The sequence below is a fragment of the Protopterus annectens genome, chromosome 14.part0 (genome assembly GCF_019279795.1).
Source record: "Protopterus annectens isolate FY-2018-M chromosome 14.part0, PAN1.0, whole genome shotgun sequence".
Taxonomy (NCBI): domain Eukaryota; kingdom Metazoa; phylum Chordata; order Ceratodontiformes; family Protopteridae; genus Protopterus; species Protopterus annectens.
Genome location: NC_056748.1, coordinates 375,713,671 through 375,737,008, shown reverse-complemented (window position 1 = coordinate 375,737,008; position 23,338 = coordinate 375,713,671). Strand labels below are relative to the sequence as shown.

The 23,338-nt window shown below is 41.7% G+C and overlaps 1 protein-coding gene across 5 annotated transcripts in view; it reads right to left on the bottom strand.

Moving 5' to 3' along the window:
• STN1 (STN1 subunit of CST complex) overlaps positions 1-23,338 on the bottom strand; it is a 978,195-nt gene that overhangs the window by 695,738 nt on the left and 259,119 nt on the right. For all 5 annotated transcript variants that reach the window (XM_044056104.1, XM_044056103.1, XM_044056107.1 and 2 more), the window contains one exon: positions 17,426-17,497. In XM_044056104.1, coding sequence (XP_043912039.1) covers positions 17,426-17,497 — 72 coding nt within the window. The remainder of the gene's footprint in view (positions 1-17,425; positions 17,498-23,338) is intronic.

Below are 23,338 nucleotides of genomic sequence, written 5' to 3'. Positions count from 1 at the left end.
TCTGTTGAGAATCAGAACATCTCTAAGTGCCAAGACAGGTATTACACCTTACGAACCGATATCAGGGAGGCAGATACTAATGCATTTTCCATTTGATCCTAATGCACCAGCCAGTTTCTAGTCCGAAAGTTACAGTAACAAAGCAAAATATAGTACCACCAGAACTTACTATACAGTTATAGCCAGGGCACAAAGTAATGATTAAACGTTTTTTTTGCAAGCAGGTCCCTGGAGAAGTAACTGGGAAGGTTCTTGTGTTGTTATGTCACTGTTGGGACCATTGTATACACTATTAGAAAATAAAATTAGAAGAAAAAATCAGGACAAGATAAAGTGGTACACCTAGATCAATGTAAAATAATTAAAGGAGAACAGCAGCCAAAAACTGGAAAGAAAAGCATGTCTTTCAGCAAATCTTTAACTTTTCGGCATTGCTAACACCTCTGTATCAAAGTAAATGGTTACTATTATTTTGGGGTATAACAAACTAGAAAATGATTTTAAGAAGGCTGCCATGGCTAGCATGATTTTGTTTTACAGTCATTGCCTTTGCCTTCCTGATGTCATATTAGAGGGACATCCCCTCCTTATGATGAGGGCATCATTTGTTGTGGATTTCTCTCTCATCAGTTTACAGCATTGCTAACACCTCTGTATCAAAGTAAATGATTACTGTTTTCTTATCTGTTATACCCCAAAATGATCTGAGGGAGGCTGCCATGGCTAGCATGATTTTGTTTTACAGTCAATGCCTTTGCCTTCCTAATATCACATTAAAGGGACGGAAAGAAATCCTTACGATCAGGGCATCATTTATTGTGGATCTCTCTCTCATCAGTTTACAACATTGCTGTGATTGTCTACTTTTCGTTATCAGCATCAATTCACATTTTTAATTACTTTGTTTCTTTTGATTTTCATTAGTGGTCATCTTTGTTATAGCATTTTATGGACTGTGTGACCATCTTGAAAGTTAGCTAAGTTAATTGTTCTTTACAAAGTAACAACTGTAGTTCAGTGCTCCAAGTGTGAGAAATCTAATCCCGCTGATTAAGAGGTGTTAATTGGTCTGAGACGGTTTGTGTTGCATTCAGTTTTAAATACTGTAGCTGGAATTACAGCCGTTGAGGTTATTCTTCTCTCCCCAACTCACTGACTTGTCTCAACAAATCAATGTATTCAATGCAAAATTCAAAACACTAGAAGAAACATGCACCTTTACATAAGTGATAGTGTAGAAAAAATGCAAATTCAAATACTGACAGAAAGAAAGAAGAATTAGATGAACATACTTGCTTTCTTTGTGGCACTTTGTTTTATTAAAAGGAAATACATTTCCATCTGAAAACTAACCCTGAAAGCCCTGCCTTTGTTCAGACTCCAGAGCACACTATTTATCTGAGGTATGATGCTGGCAATCTGTTACTGACAAGGCACATTTAAATCTCATGTTTAAGAGGCACTGTTTTGTTAATGGCTCTGTAGTTGGGATAAGTGACCTAACTTAATTACTTTCCCACTCTTTGTAGCCTTTGTGATGAAAAAGTTGAGACAGATGCGGGAAAGAAAGGCAAACAATTATTAAATTATGTTTGTTTTTCTATATGTGAAGAGTTTATTGTTGGATTACAGAGAAGGAAAATCACTTTTTGGAAAGAAAAAAAATGAGTTCTCCTTTAAAATCAGCAATAACTGATCACCAATACTGCATTTAATTTTTGTTTTAGAAAATGAAGCATCAACATCAGCTCAGGAAGTTTGCTAAAGAAATAAGAAAAAGTAATCAAAATAAAAGACATCTCGATGTTATAATACTGCAAGCCCTGGGAATGTTTTTAGTTTATAGTGTCACAGCTATTTCTATGTACTGTCAATTTGTATTACTTGTGAAAATGTCCAGTATTATTGTTCATAGGTTCATAGGTGTGTACTAGGCTAATGGCCCTGGAGCTGTTACAGCCTAGCACATACGATTACCCTGGCATCATGCCACACGACCTTAGTTCCTATTGCCTCTGTCGAGTACAGCCACTGGAGTGATCCCGGGGTGAATTTTCTATTTCCCATCCACTCATCAAGATTTCTCTTGAAGGGGCCAGTGCTTGACATGTATAGGAAGTCTGTTTCACAGCATGGGCAGTCTCTGGGTTATGAACCTGTCCCTTCAGCATGTTCTGTTGATTGTGGTAATGAGGTTGAGGTCTCTGGAGCGTGTGATGCGGAGGGTTTGGGATTTCTTTAGATGTAGCATTTCTAACAGAGCTGGGTCAGACATGGCTTTGTAAGTCAAGAAGAGATTGCCTCTAAGTAGGCGATATGAGACAAAATAGTTGACATTTTTTTGAGTCTGTCCATATAGGACAAGTGTTTAAGGCCTGGGTTCCTCTTTGTGAGGTAATTTTGCGGCCTGTCCAGTTGTTGCAGGTGTCTAGTGAGGTACATGCCAAATGGGGCATTGTATTCTATTGGCCTAATGAGGGAAGAGTAGAGGGAGACAATGACCTCTCTCTTCCTAGATGCAAATCCCTTAGTAATCAGATGTGCCACACAGAAGGACTTACTGACAACACTGGCAACGTGGTGGTCAAAAGAGAGGCTGCTGTCAACCTGTGTTCCCAGATCTCTTATAATGCCTTCTGTGTTCAGTGGACTACCATCAATGTGATAATTCAAGGGAACCAGGTTTTTCCCAAGGGGGATGATGCCATTTTGTGGCATTGAGCTTAAGGCCATGGTTCAGACACCAGTCGTTGGTGTCATTGAAGCCTTTCTGTAGGATGTCAACATCACTTGGGGAGTTAATAAAAGCTCCCAGCCTGCAATCATCTGCGAACTCTGTCAGCCAGAGTCCCTTCATGTTGGCCTGGACTTCAGAGAAGTAGATACCAAACAAGAGAGGACCCAGGACCAAACCCTGTGGGACTCCACTTGTGACTGGGCAGCAATCTGACTTGGAGTTAGCTTCTATCTGTGAGCCAGTTTGCAACCCACCTAGTGATATAGGGGTTGATGCCTGGCTTAGTGAGTTTTTCTATGATTCCTGAGTGGGGAATGGTATCAAAGGCCTTTGCCAGCTCAAGGTAGGCTGTATGAACCACCTTGCCTTCATCCACAGCTCTGGTGACTGACTCAAAGAAGTCGACCAAGTTGAGCAGGCATGATCTACCCTTCACTAAACCAAACTGTGTAGGATCCAGAGTTTGGAGATTCCCTATATCCTTGTTTATTAGGTCCATGATTATGCATTCCACAGCTTTGCATATCAGACTGTCAGGCTAATTGGGCAATAATTCCCGGGGTCTGTAGTCACTCCTACTTTGTGGAGAGGGATGACTGTAGCAGTGCGCCATTCAGTAGGGACAAAGCCTGAGGTGAGGCTGTGATTGAACAGGGCACGCAGGTGAGGTGCCAGTTCACTCTGTAGTTCATGTAGAACACAGCCAGGAATATTGTCAGGTCCCATAGAAGCTGTATTCCTGGCCTTGGACAGTGCTGTTTTAACCTGTGCAGCAGTAATACTGGGTGCCTGGCATCTACTGGTATTGTGATTGGTCCTTTGGGGGGGGGGAGAGGGGTAATGTTAGCACTGAATCTGTCGGCCAGTATATTTGCAATATCTGTTGGCTTGGTATAGGAGGTACCATTGTACAGTAGCTCAGAGAAAATCTGGGTATTGCCGTGGCGATTCTTTACATAACTATAGAAGGCCTTGTGGTTGTCTTTACTATCTGCTGGAATTCTGTTTTCATACATAGCTTTAGAAGATTTGATGCGGGATCTCAACCTTTTGTTGAGGCTGATAAGGGAGTTTTTCCAGTCTTGGGACTTCTCCTTATTCCACATCAGTTTCCTCCTTCTGTTGTGGAGTTTGTTTATGGCAGGGACCACCAGATTGGCTTCCTTTTTTTTTTTTTTTTTTTTGAGGAGAGTGTCTTAGTTCTGTTGGGTATAGAGAGATCCATGCATTTGTGTACGTATTCGTACAGATCACTGATGTATGATTTGGCAGTCATGCAACTATTCTCCATTTGCATGGGTGCCGTGAAGTTAGCCACCTCTGTTTTTAGGAGCCCAAAGTTAGCTTTGGGGAAGTTTTTCATGGTGGTTACCTTTGTGGGGGGTGTGGATTTCCAAGGTGATTAGTTTGTGGTCGGCTCTAACCAGGGAGGAGTTGACTACTGGTGTAAAGCAATGGTCGCCCATGTTAGTAATGACCAGGTCATGGAAGTTGCTACCTCTAGTGGGGGTAAGAACGAGCTGGTCCAGAGCATTGGAATTAATGAATTCCAGAAAGCATTGGGCAAATGTATTGGTACATGAGTAGTTTTCTCAGTTAATGGAGGGGTAGCTGAAGTCGCCCAGTATTAGAGTGTTAGGTCGGACCCTTATATTCTCCAGGGTGCATAGGAACGTGGAGTGCGAGTCTTGGGAAATGGTTGAGGACCTATAGCAAGCTACAAGCTAAATTGCCGTCTTACCCAGTGTTAGCTGCACCTGAAGTATCTCAGATGCGTTATGTTGGGCTACCAGTCTGGAGGTGTTGGCATCCTTTATGAATATGGAAACTCCACTGCCTTTAGAGCTTCGGTCCAAGTTCTGGGGCCAAAAGGTGTGGAATGAGTTATAGCCTAGGAGTGCTTTCTGCTGCCTTGAACCAGGTCTCTGTTACAGCACAAATGTCGATGTTTACCATTTCAAGGAGTGCTTCGAGCAAGTGCATTTTGAAATTTAGACTTCTAGCTTTGAGCAGCATGACTCTCAGATTGCATTTGTTTGTAGCTGTTACGGTGGTAATTTGGTCTTTCGAACACTGCCTAAAAAAGGCACTATAGGGGTGGCAAGAGCCTTGGCCAGTATCCAGAAGCCCAGGGGTGACAGATGCAGGCCATCTCTGGCAAAGCATTGAAGTCTGTCAGTCATGTCAACCCAGATAGACAGATACTGTATCCCCTTAGAATGACACCAGAAACTTAGCCAATTGTTGAAATCAATAATTTTCTGCTTGTACTGTGGTATCATTCTGGGTGACGGTAGGATGCTGCTTAGGGCTAGGGTCATACCCGCCTGTGTTATGTAATCCAAGAGCTCCTCCATGTCTCTTTTCATGTAGTCCAGGGAGGTACATCTCAGGTCAGTCACACCCACATGTACAAGGACAGAGTCGTATTTGTACCTGTTGTTGAGGGACCTGAGTGCTTGCATTATGTGGCAGATCCTGGCACCTGACAGGCAGCTGACTGTTACTTTCTCCTTATTCAACCTAGTGAGTGGGACATCAGTGTGCCTCACTATCGAGTCACCTATGACTAGTGTGTTGGGCATGCTGTTTTGCCTTAGGGGCTTTGGTTGGGTGGCACACTGTTTTGGAGAGTTATGTGTCTCATTAGTGTTGTGTTGTGGTGGTCGGGTGCGTTTCTGCCTTGGAGGTCTCTGCTGTTTGTGTAGATTTTTATTGACAGCCTCCGTGAAGGTGGGTGTGCGTGTTGCGTTTTTATGTGAAGGCACTGCTGGTGTGTGTTCTGGAGGGCTGTGTGTTCCATGTGGTGTGGTGCAAGTGTTGACCTTATCTTCTTAACCAGCTATTCCAGTCTTTGCTGGAGAGTGCGTGGCTTCCAATTTGGATATACAAGTGCATCTCTCACAAGTCTGAGTGTTGGGAGGTAAGAGGAGAGGGTTGTTAGTGTACATGAGGCAGTTGCTACATTGCCTCAGGATGCCCAAGTTGAACAGGTTAATAGGAGAAATCACAGGGAAATGACCTTTAGACATGCCTGGAGGGTGGGCATTAATAAATACTGGAGCTGTTTCCTTGTAGAACGTTTAGTGCTGGTAGCACTTTTCTGTGCTACAATAATTGCTACAAGAAGTCTGGTAAAGTGCTAAACTAATAAGCTAGTAAAAGTGCAGGAGAGGCGAGAACTAGCAGATCTAAGGGAAAAATTGAAGAGCAGACTTTGGCACTGCTCAGAAACTTACAAACAGTCCTGGATATAGAAAATCTGTATCTGGACTAGATTCGTTACATGAAAGGTGGGAAACAAGCGCAGATGTGGACCTGTAAACCGGAAAGTTGAAAGAGATGGAAAAAACTGCCATAACAGCCAATTAAGCTACTATATCTGGGCCAGAAACCACTCCTCCTGTGGTAGATAAGCTAGAGGGCTTCCCTCCAACACAAAGGCTTGGGGGGCTCATTAGCTTATAAACAGTCCTGGATACAGCAATTCTGTACCTGGACTAAACTAGTTACAGGAAAGGCAGGAAACAAGTGCAAATGCAGGCTTTTAAACCAGAAAGATGAAAGAGATGGAAAAACTGTCCAAACAGCCATTAAACTACAGTTTCTGGGCCAGAAACCACTCCTCTTGTGGTAGATAGGCTACCTAGTGCCTGCCACTCTCACTGATACACCACAGGAACAGGGTGGGTAGGAGGGAGAAAACCAGAAGAGATCAGGAACAAAAAAACAATGCCAGCAAATATATAAAATAATTCAGGCAAAAATTAAGACAATGCAGAACTCTGAAAAGTTAAAGTGCCAAGAATTATACTTGTCACCGATTATATTTCCAGATTGTTTGAGAGCACTCTTCAGTCAGAACACAATGAGTTTCTAACAGTGTATGCAGGAATTCACAAACAGGGGCTATTTGAAATCAGCAAGCTTTGAAGCAATCAGACAACAAAAAAGCTGTTAGACCAATTTTATAAACTTTAACACCACAGAAATGGGGGGGACCAGTTTCAGAAGAGATCAGGAACAAAAAAAAACAATGCCAGCAAGTATATAAAATAATTCAGTCAGCGAATATATAAAATAATTCCGGCAAAAATTAAGACAATGCAGATCTCTGAAAAGTTAAAGTGCCAAGAATTATACTCGTCACCGATTATATTTACAGATTGTTTGAGAGCACTCTTCAGTCAGAACACAAGGAGTTTCTAACAGTGTTTAAAGGAATTTACAAACAGGGGCTATTTTAAATCAGCAATCAGATAACAAAAAAGTTGTTAGTCCAGTTTTATAACACCACCACAGAAATGGGGGGGGGGGGGCAGTTTCAGAAGAGATCAGGAACAAAAACAATGCCAGAAATGTATAAAATAATTCAGTCAGCAAATATATGAAATAATTCAGGCAAAAATTAAGACTGCAGAACTCTAAAAAATTAAAGTGCCAAGAATTATACTTATCCCTGATTATATTTCCAGATTGTTTGAGATGACTCTTCCGTCAGAACACAACGAGTTTCTTACAGTGCATTTCTTTTTGTTACACGGTTATGGATCATTATGTTTCATGCAATAATATATAAACTTGAAAAAGCAGTTCACCATGATGTTAAAATTTGTCATGTTAATTATGGAGTTATGTACAAGTTATTCCAGCCAGCCTACAGAAGTCAAACAGCTTGAGAAAACAGGAATGTGAAAGGCCGTCAGTGCAAAATACTGGGTCCTACAGTTTAATACTCTTCTTGCCATGCACTATGACTATTCAGATAAGGGGGTACATGCAGTAAAATTGGATCTGAATGCAGTACTTATATTCCAGATAACAGTGAGTCTATTTAAAAGCAGCTACAAGTTATACAAAAGGTTGGTAAAGTTACACTACTCAGTTTTTATGCTTCTTGGTTTAAATGGATAAGTAGTTTATTCACAGTCTGGAAAGGAGTAATCATTACATTTTTTTTTCTTTTTATATTTTTTTATTTTTGGGCTCGTAGTTTTTTAATGTTAAAGGTTGCTGTTCTCAAATGTTTACTTCAGTTAAAAAAGTAACAATTGTAGTAGTTAATGACATGATTACATTGCAAGTCTATAAAACATGCCCTGGGATTCAATGAGTACACTAAGTGTACGCTTCTCTGAGTGAACAGACAACACAGACATACCTCACACCTTCTTCCACTTAATTTTAGTTTTCCTACTGATACCCTTGCAACTTTAAATACTGACACGGATTCATAAAGGTTACCCCAAAGTGAGTGACTAGAAAGCACAAAAAATGAGATAAGACGGTTGTTGAATGCATATTGGGCACAGTGTAGGCTTTATTGGATCTGGCCCATAGACTTAAAAAGGGGGAACTGAAAGCTGTTATAAAGTATTAAATGGCTTCCTCTACTCCATTTTGCATTAATCTTCATTTTTCTTACACTTGCTCTGTGTGGCTCTGAAAAATATACTATACATGAATAGTTAATTGTTCCAGCAGACATGTTCAGCTATAATTGCTTTGTGTTACTACAAGATCCTTGAAATGTAAGAGTCCAAGCTAATGTATAACCACATGTATTAAGTTTAGATTATATCAGAATGTGAGCGGGGTCTATATCAGCTTATCAAAAACTGATAACATTAAATGCTAGTTGATCGACCTCTAAAGGTTGAATAACTAAAATAGCGAAGACACGGAACAGCAATTTTTTTCCCAGGGAAAAAAATTGCTGGGCCATTGTCGGGAGTTTGCCATTTCCTCCACTGTGGTGCAATCTCAGAGTTGATATATTTAAGTAGTTGGTGTGTGGGGGGCACAGTCCCCCCACTTTATGTTATGTTTTTTTTTTTTGCGGAACAGCAATTTTTTTCCCTGGGAAAAGATTGCTGTTCCATGTATTTGCTATTTTGGTTGTTTGACCTTTTGTGGTCGATCAACTAGCGTTTGAAATTATCAGCATTCAATAAGCTGATATAGACCCTGTGAGAGCTTAGTATAAATTATAACAATATTCCAGACTGTATGAGCTTAATAATTAATATATAGCTAAAAGTAATTTTCTACTTTTCCTGCATGACTGGAAGTGTCAAAGGTTAATGTTACTTTTCCTAATTAAATGTACAAGAAATTACTTGTATTTTTCAAACAAGATACTACAAAAAAAGAGCTTTACTGAAGTAAATTCACCAGTCAGACTTGCAGCCCACTGATCTACTAAAGGACAGAAAGTTATGTTCAGCCAAGCTTGTGGGTATATGTGCAGCTGTTTGAATAGGCAGTGCAGTAAATGCTTACAGTATCCTGCTGGAATTCAGGTTTTGTTCAATTGTTTTGGGTTAAGTTGTCTGACAGTACAAACAAACAGTTAAAAGGGAAAATACTTGGAGTTATTTCCTTTTTAATTCAATTTAATGTAAGTTATCAATTTAAGTAGTTCTATCAGAGAAGTCAGCTCCAAAATCTAAATCTAGCACTTTTAAATTCCTGGCTCTTTCCCCAGTTGTGAGGTGACACTGCTTATCCTAGAAACCAGCTTCCATTGGCAGGGTCTTTTTCACCTTAATCCATCCTTCTCATGCCCATCACAAGGAAGGCATCACCCTTGATGCCTTGCCCTCACTGGGTTGTAAACCTACACAGTTACCTCACACATTTTTTTTTTTAAGACAGAGACAGACATCTATGTGGGTCTTCAGCCAGCAGGTCCTTATTAATGAACAACCCATGCACTGGCTCTAAGGGGAAGATCCTTGTATTCCTATACCAGATAAGAGTCCATGACTCTTTTAATAAATCAATGTGCAGGAATTTTTGAGAAGCTGTTTGTTTGGCCTTTCCTTTCAGATCAATTTGTTAAGGTCCCAGATAACGTAACTTAAAGGATAACAACGGCACACAAATCCTTCTATGACAATAAGGTTACAGTACTATAAGGGATAAGATATTCCTTAAAGACCAATTTGTGGTCTGGATCACTGAATAAGGGAGCTCATTTCTGAAAACATGGAAATTGATCAGCAATGTCAATGAAATCACTCTATGTAGTTTTGTTGTGACTTTCCTATCTCTCACACAAAACAGGGTCTTTCCTTAATAAATGTGAGGGCCTCTGCGGTCAGAAAAAGTTAACCAAGATGAAGAGTTATTAAATTAAACAGAACAACAACAAAAAGACAAAATGGGAAGGATTTCAGTTATTAGTTTTAGACTGTAACCTCTAGCTATAGCTTTTATTGCATTGCCTTATATGAAAATAATGTAAGGGCATTAATAAAAACATAGAACTAGACTTGAGTAGTAAAATAAGACCAATGAAAGTGCCAGTAATGGAAGGGAAGTCAATGCAGCTGACAGTTTTGAAGAACCTCCTAGAAGCAAGGATGGATGGGAAACCTGCAGAACTGACTTTATCCTGCAGCATTCTCCTAGAATCAGCAATGATTGTGAGGTTGTCCTTGGGAGGTTGTTGTAGTTGACCCTATCCTGCCATATATTCCTGGCAACAGCAATGTTTGTTAGGTTGCTGCAGCTGACTTTCCTGCAAGGTCCTTCTGGTATCAGCAATGGTTGGTAGGTTGCTGCAGTTGATTATGTCCTGCTGGGACCTCCTGACATCAGCAATGTTGGGAGGTTACTGCTGCTGTCTCTGTCCTGCATGGACCTCCGGACATCAGCAGTGGTTGGGACATTGCTACTACTAACTGTCTTAAAGGAGCTTGCATTGCTTACTGCCGTCTTTCTGTCCCTCACCTTTTAAATTGGCTTCCTAGCATGAGATATATGATAAACCCTACAAGTGTAAGTCAAGCGTTAGAGGAGATTACTGCTAAGTGTAAATTTAATAATTGTTCTTTAACAGCTTTCTAGCCATACTGCAGACATTTGGTGACAAAATCAATAACTAAACACATAGAAAGTTAGTTTCTGTTCAATTAATTAAATAACAAAACTACAATCCACTCTGCTACAGGTCCCATGAAGGCTCAGTGTCTCTCCAACCTAACACCACTCTTAAGTATTCAACTGCGGTACCACCTTTAACATTCTTGTAAGAAAAGCGCAGTCCGGGTCTGAACCGTCTGCTAACAGCTACAGTTAACTTTGAACCTAACACCGCTCTTAAGTATTCAACTGTGATACCACCTTTAGCATTCTTGTAAGAAAAGCGCAGTCCAGGTCTGAACTGTCTGCAAACAGCTACAGTTAACTTTGAGTATGTGTCTACCTGTTTGAGCCAATATTCATTTTCCCCTGGAGAGCACTCTGCTTTGGCTTGTAAGCAGCCACAGACACAGACACAGACACACACACACCTTCCACTTTCTGTTATTCCCTTCTGTTAGCAAATAGTATCCATAACTGATCAATACTGTATGTTTGTTAATTTAAACTATGACCACAGTAGCCTACTGATACAAGGTTATCCTGTTTTTCCACCTGAGAAATTAAGAAATGACTTACAGTTTCAGAGCAGTCCTTGGTCAATTGTGATTGTTTCTTAACACATACTTGTCTTTGCTTTGGCTCATTAGCAGCAGTACAAAGAACTGCCTGCTCACACCCTTGTTCTCCCCTCCCCCTTCCCTGTTTATTACCTTAAGACAATCCCAAAGTTAATAAATATTACCTGTGGCAGGCACCATTTTTAAAACTACAATCCACTCTGCTACAGGCCCCATGAAGGCTCAGTGTCTCTCCAGTAAGTGTTTTACAACTGTATAGGTCTATTTATGTTGAATTGTATTAGACATTTTACAACTGTATTTGTGTATGTTGAATTGTGTTAGACAGCTAATATGATTTATGCTTTATTATTGGATGTTACTATGGCATGCTAGCATTTGTATGCACCAAGTTGTTTTTAGTATAACAGTATGTATGGTCTATTGGCATAGCTGCACCTTGTTCACTAATGTTAGTCATGTAATTGTGTTGTGTGTAGACAGCTCAGACTAGTGCCTAATTATTTCTATATAATTGTGCTGTTACTGGTGGATAGAATCACATTAGAGAACCATGACAGATTGCTGCTCGCTATATTTTTATCTGTGACTGCATAACTGTCTGGGTTTTTTTTTTCCAATGTTCTTCCAATTGGCTCAGTATCTGCATATACTAAGTAGTTGGTTCAAGACATTGTCCTGCATGCGGTAGCTATTTGCTCAGTGTGTTTTTCATAATCTTTATAATATATATTTACCATCTCAAAAGTGCCTACTCCTCTCTGTACTCTTCTTTTCAAGACCTAACACCACTCTTAAGTATTCAACTGCAGTACCACCTTTAACATTCTTGTAAGAAAAGCGCAGTCCGGGTCTGAACTGTCTGCAAACAGCTACAGTTAACTTTGAGTATGTGTCTACCTGTTTGAGCCAATATTCATTTTCCCCTGGAGAGCACTCTGCTTTGGCTTGTAAGCAGCCCCCCCACCACACACACACACACACACACACACACACACACACATCTTCTACTTTCTCTTATTCCCTTCCGTTAGCAAATAGTATCCATAACTGATCAATACTGTATGTTTGTTAATTTAAACTATGACCACAGTAGCCTGCTGATACAAGGTTATCCTGTTTTTCCACCTGAGAAATTAAGAAATGACTTACAGTTTCAGAGCAGTCCTTGGTCAATTGTGATGGTTTCTTAACACATACTTGTCTTTGCTTTGTGATTGTTTCCAGCCCCCTCATATGAGCAACTAACAGGGTCTCTACCCGCTTCACTCCCCACCCTGCCCCCTATTCCCTCCCACCCCCAGTGGTCCCACCTTTATTGCACTCAAACCCCTCCTATCTTTCCAATAGCCAACCACAGCGCTAACCCAACACTACCTCCTCCATCTTCCCACTACTATCACACCTCCTCAACTAACATGTACAAGCATACCTTTCCTATGCTCACTGCATGCACTCTCCTTGCATATCTTACATCCTACCAAAGCTCCATCATTCCCCCACTCAACCACTACCACTGTACTACTACTCACACCACCACTCATGTCTCACCCACACTCAGCTTCCCTTCCACCAGCTCAAGAACCATCCCTATGCACCCCCACATATTCTACCAACTATATTACTCAAACATAAAGCATTCCTACAACTTAACATAGTAACCCTCCCACCATACCTATTACCCACAGAGCACAATCATAAAGTTTCCCTTATAAACAAACACATTCAAAAACTGAGAAAACTAATAATCTCATGCATATCAAACCTAGCCCTAAGTGGAGACATCCACCCCAACCCTGGCCCTACCATCTCCAACCCCAATCCTCATAATCAGACTAGAAACCACAACTTCTCCCATATTACAGCCAATAGAAAGCCAAGTGACTTCCCTCTACTAAGCCTAAATATTAGAAGTATATCCAACAAAGTCCATGAACTCCATGCCACCATAGACTTGTACTCCCCAGATATAGTCATCCTGACAGAAACCTGGCTAAAACCTCACATTACCAGTGAGCAAATACTCCCTACAGGTTACGGCATACTAAGAGTAGTCCGGCTAAACAAAAAAGGAGGTGGTGTAGCTATAATATTTAAACAGCATCTAAATCCAGATCTTAAAATCATCAGCTCCACAAATAATATATACCAACCTCAAAATTAACCAAAACAAAACCATCAACATAATTGGATGCTACTTCCCACCTGGCCAAAACATCCCTCCACTATAAAACCTCCTCAGCTGGTCTACCCACCATCTCCCCCAAGAAACTATCATCTTAGGTGATTTCAATATTGACTGGCAATCCTGTTCTGGCAACAGTCCAACCTATCATGTACACCTTCATGGCTTCACCCAACTAGTCCAGTCACCAACCAGGATAAATAAAAACTCCAGCAAGCACACTAACCTGGATTGGATACTAGTCAGTAAGAGCCCCCAGTCATATATAACAGGCTGCTTATCAGATAGCCTCAGTGATCACTCCCCAACATTCCTACTCAAAAAATACCTATACCAAGCTAAACCGGTCATCTACCATCAAATACGTAAAAAACTAAACTTTAACCCACTCACATTCATCTCATCCCTCAAAGAATGTAACTGGCATCCTCTAAAGTACCTCAGTCTAGATGATGCAATTGAATTTTTTAATACTACCTTCCTGAACATCCTTAATTACCATGCCCCCATAAGATTTTCCAGAACCAAAGCACAACCCTCCCCACGGCTACAGAAAACCACTAAGTCAGAAATCAAAAACAGGGATAAAGCCTGGGAGCACTGGCACAAAACCAAACCCCCCCCCCCAGCTAGACAGAAATTCCTAGAACTACGCAATAGTCAAAAAGCTAATAAAACAGGACAAATTCCAATACTACCAGTCTGCCCTAGACTCCTCACAACACAGCCCCAAACAATTCTGGTCCTCCATAAACTCCATCCTCCACCCAGGTAAAGTCAGTACCCCTCCTCCTAACATCCCTCACTCCTCAGAAAATATTGCTACCTCATTCAACACACACTCCACCCAAACCATACTATCACTAGCTAAACACCACAACCCCCCTCCCCTCCAACCCACACCTTCAACTAGTAATCTCCCCACTGCCTTCTCTTTTTCTCCTGTACCTACCTCCAACATAAAAAAACTCAGATAACCTCCCAAGTGAATACCTACAAATCACAGCTGATGCTCTGGCCTACCCAGTATCCATCTTGATTAACCGATCTCAGTCAGAAAGTTACGTTCCCCACACTGTGGAAAGTATCACATATAATTCCCCTCCACAAAGGCGGACCCTCAGCAGAACTAACCAATTACCGCCCCATAGCTATTCTCTCTCCACTCTCAAAAATACTAGAGAGATGCATACACTCTAAGGTCTCAGACTACCTCCTTACTAACAACCTCCTTTCCAGTACTCAGCATGGTTTCCGACCAAACTATAGCACCACCACTGCCTTACTTTCCTTTACTAACACTATCTTTCAGCATAAAAACAACGGCTATCTCTCCTCTGCTACTTTCCTAGACCTATCTAAAGCATTTGACATGCTCCCACACAAACAACTTATCTCTGTCCTCAATAACCTATCCTTCTCACAATCAGTCACCAACTGGTTTCAGAGTTACCTGTCTGACCGCCAACAATCCGTTTGGCAGAATGACATATCTCCCCAACTACCTGTCTCCATAGGGGTTCCCCAAAGATCCATCCTTGGACCCCTACTCTTCTCTGTTTACACCAATAATCTAGCCTCTGCCACCAAACATGGCACACTCATATAATACGCAGATGACTCGACCATCATCTGCTCAGCCCAGTCCTTCCCCAAACTGCAAAAAGTCACACAGGAAGCCTTTTCCTCTGTTGAAACATGGTTATCCGATGCCCAATTAATACTCAACCCAAACAAAACTAAACTACTCATCTTCCAACCCACCAAACATACTCAAAACAACTCTCACTTTAACATCACAGCAAAAGACAACACCACTATATACCCAACTGAACACACCAAATTGCTAGGAGTGGAAATAGACAATAAACTAAAATCTGACATTCACATATCCATGACCATAAAAAAAGTCCACAAAAAACTAGGAGCGTTATACAGAAATAAGCAATTTCTCAACAAAGCAGCAAAGATTTCAATAGCAAATTCCCACCTTATATCCACCCTACTTTATGCCTCTCCAATATATACCAACCTAAGGCAATGTGATCTAAACAAGCTAGAGACCTGCTACAACAAAATCGCCAAATTCGCCACAGGGGCATCCTACCGTAGTCACCACTGTCTCTCACTTGCTGAACTGGGCTGGCTTGAACTCCCTCACCTCCTTCAGTGGCATCAACTCTCACTCGCCCACAAACTAGTAAACCATCCACTAAATGTCCCACCCCTCCAGAATCTACTCCAACCCTATCGCACCACCAGACCACTAAGATCCAGCAACAAAAATCACTTGCAGATCACTAAAGCCAGTAACTCTGCTGGTGAAACACTATTCTCTTGCGCCATAGCCAAATTATGGAAATCACTCCCACCCACAACTACCTCCGTACCATCATGCACCCACTTCAAAACTTTACTAAAAGTGCACCTAAAAACATGCTGGCTATGCCCTTGCAACTCCCACTCTAATATCATCCACCCCATCCAACCACTACATTTCTTTCCACTCCACTACTACCTTGATTATAGCAAGCTCAGATGCTCAAAAGCCTAGTACTTATTATACAGCAGGAACTTCTCATTGTAACATTTGTTAATGTCTGTTATGTACTTCACAGATAAAGATTCTAGTTGTCTACTGATGTACTATGTTCTTCATCTGTAAATATGTTGTAAGTAATTGCTATGTTAAGTTGTTAATCGCTATGTAATCCAATGTAACTACTGTCTGTTTATTTTAGTGTGGAGCTTTTCTCCCCGGGCCTCCTCTGAAAATGGATCTACGTCCAGTCGGACACTCCCGGTCAACAAATTTAAATAAATAAATATAAATAAATAAATAAAAACGAGGCAAAAACATTTATTAATACAACCCTCAATTTGTACAGCTATGAAAAGGCATAAAAGCCATGTTCCAGTAAAGCAGAAGACTTAGTTAACCTTTATGAAATTTGTTTTTATACCATGTAGAAAGTATTATGATCCTGATTTTCCCTACTTATTTTTCAATTTCTTAATCAAGATGCAACACTTCTAAATGTTAAATATTCCCACTCATACATATCAACCTGCAGCTACTGAAAATATGAACAGTCTCTTGAAAAGTATACACACCCAGATAAAAATATGGACATCTAATCAGCATAAAATCTGAACAAATAGCACCTCAAGCTTCCTGTCTCCTGCAGAAATGTGGGATACTACTCAGAAACATGTTTAAAAAACAAAGGTGACAAAAACTGATGGAAAAATACAAGCACATTGTCAAAAAGAAAGTGTAAAATCTGTAGACTATAATGAACTGTATTGCAAAATTCTGCCTCACAATTTATTTTGCTTCAGAAAAAAAAAACTAAATGAAAAATGTGTCCTCTTAGAATTATTGCTGCCACTAATATGCTGGTCAACCTGTGTGGTTTTCTGCGTACTAGACAGTTTAAAAAATCATATGTGATAAGGAGGATTCAGAAAATTGTATGAAGAGGTAAATCGACATGCTTCTAAAAACAGGAACCTATTATGTAGGGGTAAATTGCACCTGAAAATAGGAATGTTCCTCCAAAACAGAAGTGTTGAGAGGTCTTTTCCCACTTCGCTAGTATACAAACTAAACACAATAACTTCATGGGGTAACACTAACCTAGCATGTGCACTCTGTGTAAAGCCAATGTAAACTAAACCAGCAACTTAAACAAACATTTTTAAGTGGCAACAATTTTATGAAAATAATTCTAAACCCAAAAGTGAAAAACATGTTTAATTCCTGGGAAAGCTATACATAAACTGAATATGAAGCTAAGTATCAGACACAAATGAAATCTAACATGTAATGAAAGCTGTATTAATGACTAATGATTTTTTCTACTAAAATTAACTACTTTGGATGTGTGTGCATGTGTGCATGCATGCATGCACGCGTTTTCATGCCCACGTTTGTGTGTGTATTTTTGTGGGTGTAGGTGTGATTGTTATATTACTTTCAACAGAATGCTCAAGAATAAGCACAGACCACATCTCAGTTTATTTCTGCAAAACAGAATGAATGGCAGCTACCTGTTGGCAGACCCTCATTCGGCCTTATGTTCTTCCAGCAAGTGCAACTTATAACTCCTGTGCCATCATCCACTAAAGAAACAGAAATAAAAAATAAACAGGTATTAAAATTTGATTACCTTCAAGGAAACCTGAACTATAAGCACTAGATCAGAAACTTTATGGTGTACAGACAGAAGAACACAATGGAAAGCTGAAACAGAATAGTGATATCACAGTACAAAACCACATCCACTGTGTCTTCCACTCACAGTCTGTTTTCCTGACAAAGTGAGCTGTAACCCCAAGACACTCAATGAGGGACATCAACTAAACTCCACTATGCCTCAAGGTAAAAATAACATATTATATCATCAAGCACCCAGCTTGTGCTATACATGTAAATAATGCATTCTGATCCTTAGAATGTGTTTTAAATCACAGCAGAATATACTCTTTTTGCCTGCAGCCACCAAAAAACATTAGATAATGGTGCATTTTGCACAATTCTAGAACTAAGGATCAAAGCATATACATGATTAGTGCTGTACATTAGTATAGAGGCTATTTTGACTTTATTGATATAGTTAGGAATATTTCATCATTTCTAAGTTCAATGCCATTTAGCTTTTCCTTCTTTTTTGCTGCAAAAAGATGTTGCAGTTTGGTCAGTAACTAAACTGTCATATTTGGTGATACTGGTTTCACCAGAATAATCAGATCAGCTTTTCAACAAAACAAAAGAGTATCTCAAACATACCTTCTCCTCTACCACACTCTGTCATATACAGCATGCATGATAAAGTACATAAAATGTTTCCCTGCTATGCAAATATCCCAAGAAAGAATGGACCCAGTACTCCACAAATGTGCATGCTACAAGGACTAGCAGCAGTATAAAAAAATCCAGATACATGCTGTTTTTTTTTTATCAATACAAGTAGTGAGAAACACCAGACTTGCATAACCAGCTACTACGACCAATGTCCATGCACATGATAAAACCCATGCAAACATAACACATCTGCTACACACTCCTCATACTCACCTTGCACAGTACAATACTTACAACTGCAGTGCTATACAACCAGAACCAAAAAGTGAGACACCTACAACCACCACACTGGTGGTTGGTCAACATCAAAGAAAAAGAAGTTATGTCTTACTTACCATAACATTCCATCTGTATTGTTGATCCTCGTTCAGTCATTATGCATGGGTATCGGTTCCGACCTCGGAACTGAGACGGCCATTTTCCAAGCTTGTGTCAGCTTCAAACTCTCAAGCTAAACTCTTACCCACAATCCCCCTCTCCCTGTTACCTCAGATTGAGTTTGCAAGTCAAAAGAAGGTAGAGGTTACCTCTGGTCAAATAACCTAAGAGAACCGGATGGTGAGATCCACTAGAAACCACAGGAGGGGGAAGGAGGGAGGGTCGTAATGACTGAATGAGGATCAACAATACAGATGGAACGTTATGGTAAGACATAACTTCTTTATTGGATATTGTTAATCCTCGTTCATTCCTTACGCATGGGACAGAGTCCCCAGCTACCTCTATTCCTGGGAGGCTCTCATGGAAGGACATTCCTGAGCACCATAGAACCGAAAGATGCTCTTCTCCTGGAGGCCAAATCCAATTTGTAATGATTGATGAAGGTATGAGGCATAGCCCAAGTTGCAGCTGCAGAGATGTAATGTAAAGAAGGTCTGGCATGGAAGGCAGCAGAAGTTGCCACCGACCTTGTTGAATGAGCTTTCATGGTAGTAGGCAACGAGATATTACGTTGTGTATACATGAAGGTCACACATTCCTTCAACCATCTAGCTAATGTGACCTTAGCAACAGCAGATCCTAATCTAGGTCCAGAAAAGGCCAAAAATAACTGGTCAGATTTACGAAAGGACCTAGTCCTGTTTAAGTAAAAATGGATTTGCCTGTGGATATCTAGGGTATGTAGGCAATACTCTCTTCTGTTCGAAAGATTGGGAAAGAAAACTGGCAATTCAAAAGTTTGATTAATGGACATTTCAGAGATCACTTTTGTCAGAAAGGATGGATTAGTTCTCAGAGACACTCTATCTCTATGAAAAATCAAGTATGGACTCTTGATACATAAAGCTTGAAGTTCCGAAATATGTCTGGCAGAAGTAATGGCGACCAAAAACAAGGTTTTCCATGACAAATGCTTGAGGTCGCAAGAAGAGGCTGGTTCGAAGGGTGGCATTGTCAGAGCTTGTAGAACTACTGATAAACCCCATGGTTGAATAGGTTCTCTAAAAGGTGGCTTCAGACGATTCACACCTTTTATGAAGGTCTTGCACAATTTGTGGGACATAAGAGAGGAATCTTGGACACCATCACGAAAATTAGAAATTGCAGCCAAATGAACTCTAATGGTAGAGGCTGATAGACCCGATTGGAACAGGTTGGCCAGATAGTCGAGTATTATCGACAATGGTGCTGAGAAGGGATCTACTTGTTTATCTTTCAACCAACAGGTAAATCTTTTCCACTTGGTCAGATAAGTAATTCTAGTGGAAGACTTATGAGATGCAATGAGAATGTCACGTACTGGTAAAGAAAGATCATTCTGCCTGGCAATCAAGGGAATTGGAGTAGCCAAGCTGTGAGCTTCAGGCTGTTCAAGTTGGGATGAATCAGGTTCTGTGGATGTGAGATCCACTCTGGGGTTGGATGGAGAATCCATGGTCGATCTAGTAGGTAAGGCCAAAACAAGAGGAACCAAATCTGTCGAGGCCAATATGGTGCTATGAGGATCACCTTGCTCTTCAACCGACGGGCTTTCTTCAGAAACTGGGGAAAGGGTGGGAATGCATAAAGAAGACCCGAGGACCAATCGTGGACTAGAGCGTCCCTGGGTGACTGTCCCGGGTGGGGAAATCAGGGCCAAGTAATTGCTGCATTTGTAGTTGGTCAGGGATGCAAAGAGGTCACAGCAAGGACGGCCCCAGCGCTGGAAGATCTCCGCCACTATCAAGGGATTCAGAGACCACTCGTGAGGTTGAAGAATGCACCTGCTGAGTCTGTCTGCTATCATGTTGGAACTACTGGTAATGTGCATTGCTAGAAGAAAACGGCTGGTAGCCATCGCCCATTGCCATATCCTCATGGTCTCTCGACAAAAGGGGTAAGACTTGGTTCCACCTTGCTTGTTGATGTACCAGACCACCGCTATGTTGTCTGATTGAATCGCAATTGTCCCAGATGGCAGCAAGGGATGGAATGCTTGCAATGCCAGAAGCACAGCTCTCAGCTCTAGAACATTTATATGCAGATGGGCCTCCAGTTCAGACCAAGTGCCTTGGACTGTCTGTCCCTGACATAGCCCCCCACCCCACCCCATCAGGGAGGCATTCGTGGTCACGGTGTCCTTGGTTTGCTGGGGGGAGAAGGGGCGAGACCACTGTGACAGATTGAGTGTCATCCACCAAGGATGCTGAAAGGGATACCATTGGGTGAACAAGTAGCCATTGTAGAAGCCTCATGTGAAACCTGGCCAGAGGGACAATGGTGATGGAGGCTGCCATGGAACCCAACAGCTGTAGAAATGAGTGAGCCGTGGATTTCTCCCTTGAAAGGATTGGAATCAGTTGTTTTATCCTTAAAATTCTGTGCTCTGGAATGGCAGTTCTGCAGTTCTTTGTGTCCAAAATATCCCCTATGAATTCTGTCGACTGAGATGGGGTGAGGTTGGATTTTTGTCAGTTTATGGTTATGCCTAGCCATTGTGCAGCGAAGAGAGAGTATGCCAAGGCTTCTTCCAGTAGATTTCTGGTGGGGGCGGAAATGAGCCAGTTGTCTAGGTATGGAAGCACCTGGAATCCTTGAAGTCGCAAGTGAGCTGTGACAACTGCCATGCACTTTGTAAACACTATGGGGGCTGTAGAGAGTCCGAAGGGCAGTACTCTGAACTGGTAGTGAGTGGCTCCCACACGGAATCACAGAAATCTTCTTGATGACCTGTCCACTTTTATGTGGTAGTACGCATCTTGAAGATCTATAGAGCACATCCAATCATCTTTTTTCAAAAGTGGGAGGATAGACTGTATTGTGACCATCCGGAATTTTTGTACTCTCACAAACTTGTTCAGTACACCGAGATCCAAAATTGGTCTCCAGTCCCTGGTTTTCTTTGGCACCAGAAATAGTCTTGAGTAGAATCCGGATACTATCTGGTCTGGAGGGACTATTTGGATGACTCTCTTTCTTAGCAGCTTTTCTATCTCTAGTGCTGCTTCTTCCCTTTGACTGGGTGGAACGTCGGGAAGGTTTTTTTGAAGGGACAGGAGAAATATCGAAGGGGCTATGATAACTTCTGGTTATAATCCTTTGTACCCAACAATCGGTGGTGATGGTTAGCCAGGCAAAAGGGTACAAAGAGAAACGACCCCCAACCACCTCCAGAGGAAAGGAGTTGGGCCGCTCTTCAGGAGAACTGGTAGGGTTGGCCAGGGAAAGAGTCCCTGGAACCCTGGTTATGCAGACCTCCTCTGCCCCAAAAGGAGAGTCTTCCCTCTGAGTTTCCCCCTCTGACTCTAGGGGAGAACTCGGCCTGTGTGTCACGGAAAGGACCCTGAGATTTCTTGAACCACATCTTCCCACTCTTTTGGTTTAGGGAGAAAGCACGTTGAGGGGAAGAATAATGGACACCTACAGCAGAAAGGGTCTTACCATCCTGTTCACATCTGGCCAGTGTGCTTTTAACTTTGGGTCCAAAGAATGAAGAGGCCTCAATGGGAGCATTAAGAAAGGACGCCTTAAAGGGTTCCGTGAAATTGCACAAGCACATCCAGGTGTGTCGTCTCAAGACTGCAGCTGAACCCACTACTCTAGCTGCTCCTTCTGATGCATGAGATATCAGTCGTATAGAGGAGTTAGATATTGACTCAATGGTGGCTAGCTGAGAGGCCACTTTATCACGGACCTCATCAGACACGGCACCAGCCAAGGTTTCAGAGAGCTCGGAAATCAGATCCCTTTAAAGCCTGGTAAAGTGTGCCATATAATTCAGGGATCTGATAGTAAAGGTCGCTGATGCAAAGGTGCGCTTCCCTATCCTGTCCAGGGCCTGGGACTCTGTTAGGCGGATGGACACTCTGGCTATCTTCTTCTGCCAGATCCTTTTCTGTTGCGGCCGCCACCACCAAAGCATCCACAGGAAGACCTTATGACCAATGTGGATCCATAGCAGGAGGGGACAAAATCTTATCTGGCCTCCAGGGAATAGCTTTGAAGGTGTGAGGAGCCTACCAAGCATGACGCACGAGAAGCCGGACAAGTTCATCAGCAGATGCAGTAACCCAGGAGGTAGGTGGCTGGGTGCAAAAAGCCTGCAGGAACACAGATTCCTCAGAGGTCGGATTAGAGGACTGCCAGTCACCTCTCTATTTCAGGATTTCGAGGATATCACCAAAGGATACCTCAGAGAGTGACTGAGGGGATCCTTCCCCTCATCAAAATCTGTGTTTTCAGTGATGGACTCCCCTGTGGAGTCCATGTGCTTCCTCTTACACAAACTTTTCCGGTGGACTTCGTCAGTGGGAGAAGCTGGGGAAGACAGCGGAAAAGGGGTTTCCTGTGGGAATATGTCCTGAGGACCTTGCACTCTGTCTGTTCTGTGCGACTTGTGAAACCAGTGTACCAGAGGAGGGCAGAGGGATAGACAGTCCAGTATCGCTAGCAGCAGCGAAAGCCTTCTCCATCAGTTGGAAGGCTGGTCCACCTGAAGAGGAGTGAATGTCCAGGACAGGGGTCACCCATCCCCTAAGTGGCTCAGCCTGCCGACCCGGAGTCCCCGGATGGCGGTGGAGCAGCAAACTATGCATGTCACAACTGACATCCTGGGTCATAGCAAACCTTTCCTGACATGAAGACAACTGCGGTTCCTTAGTGAGATCCATAAATGGAAC